General features: G+C 44.9%; 1 protein-coding gene across 1 annotated transcript in view; it reads right to left on the reverse strand.

Moving 5' to 3' along the window:
- Positions 1-1991: 1991 nt before the first annotated feature.
- LOC111266496 (zwei Ig domain protein zig-8) overlaps positions 1992-14028 on the reverse strand; it is a 50403-nt gene continuing 38366 nt past the window's right edge. Inside the window, exons 4-6 of the mRNA XM_022844027.2 lie at positions 10728-11024; positions 2322-2454; positions 1992-2112 (exon numbers count right to left, since the gene is read on the reverse strand). Of these exons, the coding sequence (XP_022699762.1) occupies positions 2109-2112; positions 2322-2454; positions 10728-11024 (434 nt within the window). The 3' untranslated portion in view covers positions 1992-2108. The remainder of the gene's footprint in view (positions 2113-2321; positions 2455-10727; positions 11025-14028) is intronic.

Here is a 14028-nt window from a genome sequence, read left to right on the forward strand (position 1 = left end):
ATATATATATATATATATATATACATACATGTATATATATATCCTGCTGTTTCTCTTATTCTTTCATTTTATTTTTCTTTGCCTTTTGCGGTTGTCTGCTAAACTCACCTTATCTGCGCTTCATCGTAAACTACCATCATCATCATTATTATCATTGGGATCATTATTGTCAGCCTATTTTAAGACTCAATTTCTCGTTTCCTTATTTTAATCTGCTTCTCGTATTCATATACTATATAATAGCTTTGTTTTTGTATATATATATATATATATATATATGTGTTTATTTATATATGTACAAAATCTACAACATGTATATCACCCATTACGAAGAAGCATTTGTAATTAGTGTCCTCCTTCTATTTATCAGTTATCAATCATTTAATAAATACCAGTATTCACCGTACCTCCAGGCGACCCTTGTAACGATCACCTTGCTTCCTTAGTAACTATTCTTCCAAGCTTTTCTTATCATTTTTTCCGATTTATGTGCTTAATAATCATCACCTTATCCATTTTCTTTGCTACCTGTGAAATCACTATTATAATTCATATCAGCATAATAATACTCTTCGTAATTATAGTAAGCAGTTTGTCGTATTCAGTGTATCTGTCTTTATCATCGTTTAGTGGTAATCGCCCATTATGCTGTTTCAACATACTTTTCGTATATCTACAAATTTCGCCAAGTTCAAATAGTAAAAATAATGTTACATATCGTTTTTAATATTATCATTGTAATTAAACTCTCATTTTATTATTACTAGTCCAACTCCATGCCGAATGATCTTAGGACGGTCGCTGATGCGAAAGCATGGACCCTCCCACCCTGCCGTTTATACGACCTTTTCGTGCGATTACTGTACATTTTCAAAATTCATATGTACTCTCTCTTTTTTTTTTTTTTGTTCTCTTTCTTTAAGCCAGCGGCATGTCTCTCCGTACCGCCAAAATTTCTGGAACCCATTTTCCCCTGCTATTATCAGCACCAACATTCAGCTTGTGCATTACTGCCTTAGCCTAACGTCCATAATATAGTAGTGCGCTTGACATTTCCGCCCGCCGTTGCTCCACAGTTCGATACGTGCTAAGTTAACAATTGATTAACATTGCCCCTCGATATAATTAGATGTTCTAACCCGCATCAGCCTTTACTGCGTATCCCGTTGAAGTTATCCCCCTTCAAGCAACCGAGCCCCCCCCCCAAAAGAAAAACACGCAACATGGCTGGCAGTCGGAAATTGCCTTTTTTGCGTCCCACTTGTACACCTTCTTAGTCTTCGACTGCGCATTCTCTCCCTTATCATCGCAACCGGCGACACTATTTTTCATTTAATATAGTAACATTATAATATGAATATTATTTATATATATACTTAAATCTTATCATTATGCTCGTTACCATCACGTCATTATCTGATGTAGTTTTGAGACACTTTTGCTCTAGTAATAATAGAGGCGAGATAGTATTTTCGTCGTTTATGCGGAGTTTTGTGAGACAGCCAGGGTCGAGGAGACGTTACAGTAGGGCTTACGTTGCCCCCTATATCTGCGCTAACCGTGTTTTGTTCTTCTCTGTTTCATGCGCGTTTATTTGTGCTTCTGCTTCGTCTGCTTGGATGTTGTTCTTGTTGTTGTTGCTGTTGTCGTAACTGAGTAAAAGAGGTTATCATCTATAGAGCGTGAGGCTTGTGTCATACAATGTCTGCCTCGTGGTAGGCCTGGTAAAGCGTGGGCGCACAAGACGAGGACGATGCACCTAGAGGGCTTAAGCTTAGATTGAGCCCAAACTGGGCGCCGAGCGTAGGTGAACCGGCTACCCCAACGCCTCCACCGACACCGCCGCCTCCGCCAAGGGTACCCATCGATGTCATACTATTCAAATTGCCAACGGGACCTATAGGGCCCATGGCCATTGAGCCAGACCTCGCTATAGGCCCAAGGCCGTCCGCACGACCTAGCGAAGGCGCCACTACGAGTCCTTCACTAGGTCCCGTTGTGCATCGTGTCGTTAGGCCGTTCAGATTCAGACCCGAGCAAGAATCTGCCCGTGCAACCGATGGCCCGCGTTTATTCGGCCGGCCTCCACAAAGGCGACACAGAACGGGTTACCTGGAACGAAGTTAAATAGGGAGAGGTCAAGAAACATTAAATGGATGAAAGATTTGAACGGCGGGAGTTTTACTTGCAGTAACACTTATGTCATTGTTAATGGCAAAATGCAAGTATGCTATATTTGTGAAATAAAGAGACGGTTGCGCGCAACAATATTTACAGTTTTTTTAAATTCGATTTCTTTTAAATGCTATTGTGCATCGTACCTGTGGCGCTTGACAATCGCGTAGCTAATGAAGAGAAACACCATTATAGTCCAGTTCGAACACCCGACACTTCGTGGACACACCGAACTCAGGCCGGGACTTGCATCGTGCTGCATTGCCGCGGGTTTTTCACCTAAAAACAATTCAAATCGGCAAATACCACACACATTAGTTTCGACGATAATATGGTTCGACGCGAGTACTAATACAGTAGAAAGGATTTCATGCTTACAGCTATAACTTACCTAAGGACTAACAAGGTAACGGCTATACGGCTTACCCGTTCACAGAGGACACCTAATAACAGGACTTCATTTGTTGATAACATGGTCTAATAGACGTTTTCACCTTGTGATTAGAAATGTTTTTTTTTTTTTATCTGTCCCTTATTTGGCTTAAAATTCGGGGTTCTTGTTTTCTCCATGACTAAAGTTTCTTCCCTGGCGTGGCCTCCGCTGCCACCTTCAGCATTACCATCATCACCAACTGATGCTTCAATATATATATATATATTTATCGCACTTTTTGTGAAGACCTTCCTCCTTTTACATTAATCTTAGCAGATCGAAACCCCAACTTGCATCGTTTGAGGTCTTGCTCTTCCTGGCACACAGAGCTGCTGCAAAACAGTTTACCCACGATCCATCCCAAAAACTTAACGAAGAACAGCCAACACAAGAATGTAATGACAATATTATTGTCAGCCATGGTGATAATAGCATTAGTTCTAGTAATGTTAATATAGATGAGAATCGCCGCTGCGCTGGTTGTGACAGCGTCTTTTCAGCTACAGTGATAGTGGTGATTCGTCAATTCATGATCTATTTACGAAGACAGCACAAATGTCGAAGCGGAACCAGTAGCGGCACAATTTGCCTACAACGAGGTCTATTTTTGCGCGGAAGCAGCCTCATTCGAGCCCCGCAAAGCCTGAAATATTCGACTCAATAGAAGGAAAAAGTAGAATGGGTGAAAGAGCGCCAACTATGGCACTACCATATAAGAGAATAAGACGCAGGAATAAAGGCAAAGCGCGTTTTCCGTTGACCAAGACTCTGTGCCACCGTAGTGCCTCAACCCTTTTCCCAACTGCCTAACCCCATTTTGTCATGCTTTTGTCGGTCGTTTTCTTCCTTTCTGCCTTGCCCTTCCCTCTTCCTCCTTTCGTTTCCTCCACTCTTAATGGCTGCCTCTTCTCCGGAGTATTTTCTACATTTTCTTTCTTTAGTGGCGGCGCTCAGTCTAGTGGCATTTCCCCTTTGGCTCTCTTTATTCCGAACTTTGGTCGTGAATAAGGCGGCACTATACTGAAACGAAGTATGGATGAGCCAACCCCTGCCGCCGCACTACCGCTCCCGATTTGCGTCGATGAAAGCGGTGCAGAATGAGTGCTCAAGCCAAAGCAGAATGAAGGAGATGACAAATCCTTCCGTCCACATGTTCGGCGTCTGTGGAACCGGACTCGGTACGCCGATATGTGTGTGTGCGTCTCGACTGAACACGAGGAATGGCTGATCGTAGTCGCTCTCTTTTGCTTGGGCTAAATGCGAATAAGAGGACAAGTTTAGAGTGTGTTCTACGTGGATCTCATGTAGACACACGTGCACAACCGCCCACACCCTCCTGAGAGGGAGATTTTCGAGGTGATAGGAGCAGAAAAGGCGATGTAAACTAAGAGCTAAGAAAGCCCAGAGTTGGCCGTGTCAGCTGAACCCCAGCTCGAACGTAGAGGCAAAACGACAAACCGTGGCTATGTGAGTGACGACGAACCGCTATCGGCTAGGAGCGAAGAGAACGCTGACGGGGCAGAGATATCCGGTCGCTTGGCTGTTCCTGATGCAGAGGAGACAACATCCTGCTCCAACGCCCGCTGTATGATGGTCTAACTTGGTCGATCGAGGGCGTTGCAGTCTCATACAGTGAAGATGCCTGAAATGTATAATATTGGGAGAACCATTGGGACCTGGGCTATGGCCAGATGAGGGTATGACACAAGGAAAAGAGGAACCCGGAGTGTAAAGCTGCGTCCTCTTCGTACTCCTCCTGGTTCTATTCTTTGCTGGACATGGTCGCCTTTTCATAGCTAAGAAGACACCAGTCCGGCTTGCTGGTATTTTTGGTAGCGCGATAAACTGCCAGCAAGGGTTTTTCTGCTGGCATTCTGTTACTTATTGCGATCTTACGAGGACGCTAGGAAGACGCCAGCCGAGCGGTTGGCACAAGCTGGCGTCATTCTGGGCAGTGTCGAAAGACTTTTATCGAGTCTCCGCTACCGCCGCTGCTATTCGCTAGACATGATCGGAGATCAGCAGTTACTATGGCGATTAGCAAACTGCCTCGGTACACTAAACTCGCCCGGAGGTGTTATGTCACGCTAGGCCGTTATGGAGAAGCAGATAGTGGAAACACATTGGAAAATCCAAAGCGTCGGAATTGGTATATGTAAATATTACAGCATTGTAGTATACCTACATATTTTTGCTTACTTTAATTATACTCTTGCACCCAACTGCGTTGTAGGTCCACCTCAGCATCGCAACTTTGCATGAAAAACACAACAGAATCCAGGAACATGTGACAAAACTGTTTATAATATGGCACATTGCCAATGTGTTAATGATTTCCAATTTCCTTCTGTGGCGTAACATCATAGGGTAGTCGTGATAAAAACGTAAATCGTAACGAAAGTTAGGCAAACTAATTTTCCTAGATACGATCAGAAAGGACAATCTTGCTGTTTAGATAAATCTGAAATATCGTAATACAATTACGCTAAATCCAAAATAATATAACGTACCGATTAAACTTATAGTGCTTACATAAACACGCACATATCTCCGGACTAGATAGATATGCAGTACGTATGTTCTGTGACCTCACTTCGGCCCTAGCCTTTGAATCCCTTATCCGTTAAGCTTCACGACAGCGGTTTAAACTGTACCTTTTCTGTAAAATGGCTACGTACGTAGATATCTCGGGTCAGAGCTCCATGTTTGCTTCAAGGATTTGAGCGTTCGAGTCAGCAAGGTACCCCTTGCAAGTGGGTTGCCAAATGTAGAAAAGTGTCAGGGGAACCCTATAGGGGAATCTATTATCGACTATAAGGCCTCCACGCATCGGTGCGCCGAACGAGGTTGCAGTGTCCCTACGCATTTTTTGCACACTTTGGAAATGTGGTAATAGTCGAATGCCACTTAGTTACTATTATGGTGTTTATTCCCTTAGCTGATCTATTTGTAACATTGAAAGATCTTTCTGATTCGTTATTGTTTCAACGTCAAACGTCTCAAGGGGAGCTGGCAATTCATTTCAAGTATCATGACGATTTGGCATGCCGCATTTTCGACAATTATAATTTCAACTGTGTTGGTTGAGGTGCACAGATACTTTTTATTAGCCAATTTTACCGTAAGCTCAACGTACTGAATGGTGCTAAATTTGAAAAACATCATAGAAAAGCGAAAATGGCTATGGGTAATTGAGCATTTCATGTCGACTACCCGAAGCAATCCTGCCCCATAAAAATAGGGCAGTGGAAAAACGAATACGAATGAATGCAAACTTCTTAAGCAGCTACTGGTGGGGCAAGTAAGGTGACTGACATGGGTTTGCAGATATATATATATATATAGCTCCGTTATGAAAAAGACAACAAGGAACTCCGTGAAATTGTAGGAAAGAGTTAGATAGCTAACTTTTCTCGTGGATCGCTATGCGATGATGGTAGTCAAGAGCCGAGGAACTGAACTAGCCCAGAACGGAACCGATCCACTCGACAACCTAAAATACCACCGATTTCTCCATTATTACTGCTGCTCAGGATCGATCATTTACATGCCACAATGAAAGTAAGTGCTTTTCTACAATGCCGTGGCTGCATTGGTAAGCAAAGCAACTGCTTTACTATTATGCTCAAGTCCATGTAGTAACATACTATCTACCAACGGGCATCAGCGCTGCCGGTAACCGATGCGGCCTCTTCGACTAGCGCATCCAGGGTGCCGTACGCCTATTGCAACGGTGACGCGGCCAGCCAACAGCAGCATCACAATCAGTAGATGGGGAACGAAAGCATCTCACGCAGAGCGGGGAACCGTCGTCTACGCACACGCAGTTGTAAGTGATCGCCCATCTAAGCATAGATTAGCATAGCTGCGAGGTGCTGCTCGGGGGGGGGGGGGGGGTATTCAGTACCTTCCGGGCAGGCCTGCCAACCATTGCAGTTGTAAGTCGATTCTGCTTGTAGCCAGCAGCTATTCGTAAGGCTCAAATACCCGCTCATCGGACATATGGATGGACCTTCAGACCATCAGGGATGGATTGCTACTGATGCTGATCACATATTGCTTAACGAATCGACGAGTTCGTTCGATCCGAGATACCGTCTGCCAAACCTACTATCAAATCCAACCGAGATAGTCAAGAGATCAACTACAGTCTAATAGGAGACATGCGTGGATGGCCCTGTAGCAAAAGAATAGTGTGTATATGCCCGCTGTCACTAGCCTCGTTACTGTCCTTTCCAATACGCTACTACAACCGTAGCTATCTAATTTACTAGCAGCTCAGCTTCTCTGAGTAAACACACGCAAAACAAAGTTCGGCAGATCGACCTATGCTAGAAAAACGACGTCAGGGCTATAGGGCCGGGTGCATATAGATAAACCGCATGCCGGTACCCTTAATACTGTCGGGTAACAAACCTATAACTAGCAAGGCGTCTCATGTACCACCAGTCGTGAACAAGCTAGCTTGACAAGACAGTAAGCGGTTGCGTCTCTGTGACTGCTGCGGTTGCAAATAAGATGGTAACGGTTGCAAGAACGATCCTAGTGCTGACCAAATTCTTCTACACCTCTGCCTTTCAGTTCCACCTTTCAGTTGTTCCGCTCCAGCCATCCCAGCCGGTTCCAGTCTGGTCGGGGCTGATTGGGAATGTCTCGAATCTTTCCGTGAGCGTTCGCTGTTGTCGATTCTTATTCTTCCGTAACACGTACTTCGTGCTAGGAGACATGATATGATCTAAAGACAACAAGGTCGAGAGCAATCTTCATGATGGCAGCGCGGTATAGCGAAACGTTGAAATGACCCAAAAGAGCTAAAGGAGCCCCACAGAGGTGGTACTGTCAGTCGATACAGTTTATTCCCCAGATCAGTTTCTAACAATGCAATGGGCGCAATGGGGATTCTAGGCAAACTCAAACGGAATTTTAGCAAATTTCAAGAAAAACGGCAAAGAACCGTGTGGGATGCAATATTATACTTTTCATAATCGAACGTTCCTATCGCCTAGGTTCTGTAGTGTCAGCATTTTCTGTCCATTCTCTTGACCTGACAGTAATAGCATTAATGGAGATTGATAGAGAAGGAACAGATTAAGTTACTGTGGTTGGTGTCTCTTCCACAGCAATTTCAACAGAAATTTTAGGATCTTTTGCAAAACTCAGTTTGAAACGGTTGACTGTTTCCACAGGGGGCTGTCATTTACCACTATAACGTATGAGTCCGGGAATAATGGTTTTTGCTTGGCTTTGCCCTTCTGCTGGCGTTGCCGCTTTGCAATTGATACGCAGTGATCGCTGGATTGCCCGCTTGTTGAATCGCTAAATTCGCTATGTCCTTAGCGTGAGCCGTGCGCTCCAATTCGAAAAATAAGAAATGGAGAACCGAAAGGACCAATGAAAATACTAAGAAAACTAAGGCTATCCCGAACTGCCGATGTGCCACAACCGATAGACCGTACAGGGAATTTCTTGATATTCTGGTTACCCTCTGCCAAGATCTGTGTGCCAGTGTGATGCCATAGAAAACAGATATCGCATTGTCATCATCCGACGTCAAGTGACAATACAATACTACCCTGATCGTGACCAGTTCGGTCCTCTCCCAGCTCTTCATAGCCAGTTTTCCGGACTCTACTCGGCAAAATGGCAGATCTCCGGCCCACGCCTTAACTTCATCTGACTCGTTTAGAAACACTGGCGAGCTGACATAGCCAGTACAAAGTGGCGACGACTAGCGGGACGTTTCTTCGTAGCCCCTGCTGGTGCCGTTTGACTGCTATCCTGATGACAACAGCTGGCCGATTAGAAAAATCATGGTACAGTCGTACAATGCACATACAGAAGCTCCTTACATGTAATAAAATACTGTAAATGCACCATGAGGGGCACTCTCGTTCCGCCGGCTACTATACTAAGCTTGCTCAGACCTCGATTCGTTTCGGCAACTCTGGTTTCCTTTTTCATCATTCTATGACGGAAGGCCATGGAAGTGTATTAAAGGAACGTGGGTCTCTCTAATGCAACACAACTGATTTACACTGACACTGAGATATGTATAAACCAACAGGATGCAACCAAATGCAAATGCATGAGAATGCGTCTATCATACTAAATCGTTTAAATTAAAACTCGTATCCTTCTTGCATTGCATACAGGACGTGTCATGATTGCATTATATTCTTTCAAAGAAATTTGCTCTAGTATGCGATTGGTCATACGTAGAATGGATTCGTTTTATTAAAACTCGTCGCTAGAAATCCCTGCAAGCTGCGGATTCGCTGAACGGACCACTGATTATATACTTCTAATTTCTATTTGTGTACCTTTGCCGAATTGCTACTTGTCTGTTCACTTGTACCTTACAGTCAATAGTAGCGCGATAGGCGGCGAAGGCCGAACTCAAATGTTACACAAGCCACGCTCAGATGTCCTTTTGATGTTTCCTCATATTTTCCCAATTTGACTCCCATTGTCAGTCTTCGAGTGCCCTAACTTTCTCCACTCACAGAATGGAGCTGTTTGCTATTTTTTTCGAAAGGCTTGCAAGACCCAGTTCGCTTTTGACGTTCGTTGTATCAGCTTTATTGACTATAGTCCGATCTGTTTCTTTCTTGTTTTCCCACCATTAAAAGAACTAGCTGCTGCTTCTCTTTTCCTACTGCCGCCGTCATCTACGATTGCCTACGTTGCTTTTTCGACTAAATGGGAAAGACAAACATATGTTATGTCTACCAGGGCGCTTCTTCTACACCCGTATACCAAACTAGCAGCATCGGAGGGAGGCGATAGCCGGCCATCGCCACACAGCACAGAGCGTCTCTATTTCAGAGCAAAAATAGAAATAAAACAAAAAGAAACAGAAGACACAGAAGGCGTCAGTAAGAAGAGAAGCTTCGATATCAGTCGCCAGCCTAAAGGCGATCGATGGACACTGCTCGCACCCCTGACGGAATAGGTCAATGTGGCCAGCAGCAAAGTGGATAGAAGAGGGTAGAAGTGCGTGATAGGAGAGCAGGGTGCTTGAGGCTGAACAGGGTAGACAGAGTTCAAAACTGTCCTTTTCCGAGCACGGCACCCGTCGGCGGTAGGGCCAACCCACGGCCCCTTTTTCATAGATACTCAGCCAGTGGGGCTTAGATTCTTCGGTATGGCTCCTTATACGTCCCGTTTACATACAATACTCGGCACTTTTCCATTCCACTGTCTTCTTCGGGTGCAGAATTCCTGTGTGTTCTTTCGCCATTGCCGATGTTGCAGCCGATAGCATGGTCGTTGATACATACATGGTCGTTTCGCGTTGTTTTCGTGCGTCTCGCATCAATGTATTTAGTATCACCCAGGTCCCCTTGAGTTCCCACTTGAGAAACCAAGCTTCTATGTGTATCTGCGTACAACACTTTTTAAGCGTACCTTTTTCTCTTGTTGTCGCTGCTGCGGTTGTAGGTGCTGTTACTAGCTCTGGGTTTTGCAGCTGCGCAGGCTGCTTAGGTGGCCGCATCGCTATTGCAGCTGCTGCAACAGCTTAGAGTGAACTCGGGCAATGCGACATCATATCGGCACCCTTCCATTGCAGAGCAAGTAATAGCATACAACTAGGATCACCGAAAAGACCGTTTTTCCCCTAACTTACACTATGGCTCAAATGGAGCCGGTATTAGTAAGGGTATCATTTTAACATCTATTTCATTTGTCAGCCACCTGAGTGTCAATAGTATAATGACAACATTAGATAGTAATATAATTGTACATATGGCTTTACTCCACTAGTTAGATTTGAGAAAACGAGCCTGAAAAAATGAAAGCGAATTTTCAAAATATCTAGGATATTTTTAAAAATATCCTAGGTGTTTTAAAACTTGGATAGGAAGCTTAGTATCTACAATGTACTCTTTATAGAATAAGTAACACTGATTGGGTTTTTTGTGGTCCGCTATTTTCGCTGACGTCCCACTTCAAAAAAACAGCCAGTTCTAACTGCTATACGGAAGTTCGTTCCTGTGACCTTTAAGCTGGCTTACACGGTCGCCTCCATCAACTGTATTCAATGAAACATTTTTTTCGACATAGATGCAGTCCATCCAATCGAACCATCTGAACGTGCGTGTTGCAGATAAATTCTTACCTGCGACAACGTGCACCGATATGCTGACAGGCTCAGCGTTGGCTGGCCCACATGTATAATTGCCCGAGTCGAGCACGAGTGCCCGTCGAATGTACAGCCGACTTACAGTCGTATCAGTACTGGTTTTATGCAGCGTGATTTCGCCTTTCTGTGGCATATAATTGATCATCTTGTCGTTGTGGTACCAGAAGACGAAGGGAGGAGGCTCCGCACTCTGACTGATCGTACACGTTAGATTTATGGCACTGCCCGTCCGGATGAACATTTCTGGGCCACCTTCAATACGGGCTTTCGCAACTGCAATAGAAAATCAGAACGGTACCGTTAGTCACCTTCGAAAACTCCAATTGGATTGCAAGTGCTGACCTAAAGGTAAAGCATATCACAATTCGACTCCACAGCCCAAACGATTAATCAGTTTCTTATACAGGCTTAGTTTTAATACTAGATATAATCTGAGCGCGGATTGGCCTTCGATCAAAAAGATCATTGCATAGCCTAGAACTTCACTGTTTGGATAGGGTTCGGTCCTGCAATAGCAGTTCCTATTATAAATAGAATGATGCACGCATCCTTCATCTTCCTAAAACCTAAGTCTGTTCATTCCGAACTAGCTGTTCATAATTGACATCGACTGCTAACTACGGCAAATAAACTTTTTCATTGGAATTTACAGGTTTTTACCCTGAACCGGCCTCAGGCACCAAACAGAGTCAATTTAGGCATCACCATTTGTCGATATGTTGGGTCGTTCAACGACGGTTCGTTTGATGCTTAGATTGCGATGTGTGAAAAGTAGCAATCAATCTCGATTTGTCTCTCCTTCTGCGTTAGCAGTGGTAGCGAGCTTGACAGGAACAGTACAGGCTGACGAACCGCAAACCTGGGCCGCACAGCTTTCGCAAAAAGTCAAGGGTTTTGCAAATACGTCCGTTTATCTGGATTAACTGCCCACATCGATGAGCTCCTTCTGACGAAGTAGTGCAGACAATATTCACATAGGGCCTCGTATATCCTGGTCGCCAGTGTGCATGGGGTCTCCTAACATAAGCAGTCTCTCATTGTTGAGGCTGCTGCAAAAGGGGTTTCAAAGTGAAAATGACTATGAGTGCACGAGCGTTTGAGTAAAGTGAAGCCGGCGACTCAATGACCTTACTTGATGGACGACAAAATCTCCTAGGTAAGGAACAAGATATTCAGGACTGTTTTTTCTTTGTCCTTCTTTCTCTTCCTCCGTTCTCACCCCTTTCTCGGTGTTTTCCTTATCCCAGTGAATTTTTCCCTTCAATAATTGTACTTATCGTACGATACTTAGTTTTGCTCCGTAAACTGGCATGGTGTAAGGAAAACTAGGGTACCTTTTTTGAATATAGCCGGAGCGGCTCAAACGACTGCATTGAAGAAAAGTAAATAAAGGGCTAAGCAAAAGGCGTAGGACTGTGAGCGTTAGCTAGTGCCTGCTAAACTCCTTACTAAACCCGGGTCCCTCGGGGAAGACTAGGAGGCCATAATAGTAGTGTTAGTATTTTGCTCCTATCTAACATATGCAAAGTGCGTTGCCGCGATCTTTAACTCCTCCTTTCGGCTTGATTCCACCGCTTGTGTTTTTCATCCGCCGTTCGCCTGTGTGAGTTGTCTTCGAAAAAGCTGACGCCTCGTGGGTTTGCTTAGGCTTTTCCATGCTATCACCAGCACTCGCACCCTGAGCGGCGGCAGAACTAACGCTACCAAAGGCTACCATGCCCGCTAATGCCAGCTCCACTTCGTCCTTTAACTCAGCCCCAGCAAGCGCTTTATAGTCCCATCTGCCCATAGCTCCCCTGACCCTCTTTTAAAGTTCTTTGTCCTTGTGTTCCTATACCTCACTTCGCGTTCTCTTGCCACTACTGTTGCTACTACTTCTGCTGCGTTCTAGACCGGCTAAGGCAAAACCCATCGAGTGGAATTTATGTTTATTATGCCTTTCCTTCTCCTTTAGCGCTCTGTGACGATGTTAGTTTCTCCTCACCTCTCTATCCCCAGCTACTGTCATCCTGGATCCTGCTGTCCCATTTCCGTCTCTTGAGCGAACAACGAAAAGGCAAAAGGGGGAAAAGAGAGAAGAGGCATTTAAAGAAAAGATTGCTCTTGGTTTCGTTCTGTACAAACCGCCGCCACCGCAGCTGCTCCTTCCACAATTCTGCTGTTATTGTTGGACGACGAAAATGATCGCCCTACTTCCACCTTGCGCGGAAAAACGGCATGCACTTGCTTCGCCATCCTGCCTCGATTCTAACCCTTTTCTCGTCCGCCATCAGGAATATGCATATTGCTCCCTTGCCTAGAGCCGTGCGCTGAACGGCCTAGCTGCAAGTCTTTTCACTTGGGCTGGGAAGAGTGGATAAGTCCCATGGCGAATACAAGCTAGCAGTCACCGAGCACGCAGAGTTGTGTAGGCCATTAATGTTCCATGACCAACATTTTGACCTATCCCGCATACACGCTTGAGCCAAGTCGACGAAAATGGGGATCACAGCTAAATAAGGACACCCGCAGCATTTTACAGTGAGTTCGACGTAATTCTTTTTGTCCGTGTAACACTACGTGGTATCGGTTAGACACGAGAACATCGTCCAGAAAATGTTCTGTTCATACACGTAACAATATTAGGTGGCGAAAAATGTGCCTTCGCTGGCAGGCTTTATGCACCAACGTAAGGTATATCTGTTCATTGTGACTTACACTAGCAGAGACAATGTACTTCTTATGACTGAGTCAGACGAAAGTGAAAAGCCTAATTTAGCGAAGGTCAGGTTGGGGTACTTCTTTGGACTTGCCTACGTAGTGGTCATCCTATGCCTCAGGCTGCGATGTGAGCGCTCCCGTAGAAGAGTAAGTCTGTTGGAGCCTATAGCCTCACAGGACAACGTACAGCTCGGTCTATTACATACGAGCATGGTTTAGAGGCGATACTAGTAATGGTGGTAGCTTACAGTTCGCGGCACGCTGATGGGCTGAAGAAGAGCCTTTGCTCCTGGGACCATTTCGTCATCGTAAGGCAATGCGTCTTCTTCCATGACAGAAGTGACAGGAAGTCTCCGATAGGACGAGTCAGCGAGCCACTGGCTGAATAAGCAAGGATCTTTTCAGCTAGCACACAGAGATACCCCCTGCCAGTGCTGCCAGCGTCTAGCAAACATACTCATCAGTTCGCCAAGAATCGCCGGTACTGATGAGTGTCATCGCGCTTTTCGCACTTATTCCGACCAACGTCCGTTCGTCCCAATAACTTCACATTCTACATTGCTTCGCTGTTCTACCC

This window comes from Varroa jacobsoni, unplaced genomic scaffold (genome assembly GCF_002532875.2).
Source record: "Varroa jacobsoni isolate VJ856 unplaced genomic scaffold, vjacob_1.0 scaffold_1091, whole genome shotgun sequence".
Classification (NCBI taxonomy): Eukaryota; Metazoa; Arthropoda; class Arachnida; order Mesostigmata; family Varroidae; genus Varroa; species Varroa jacobsoni.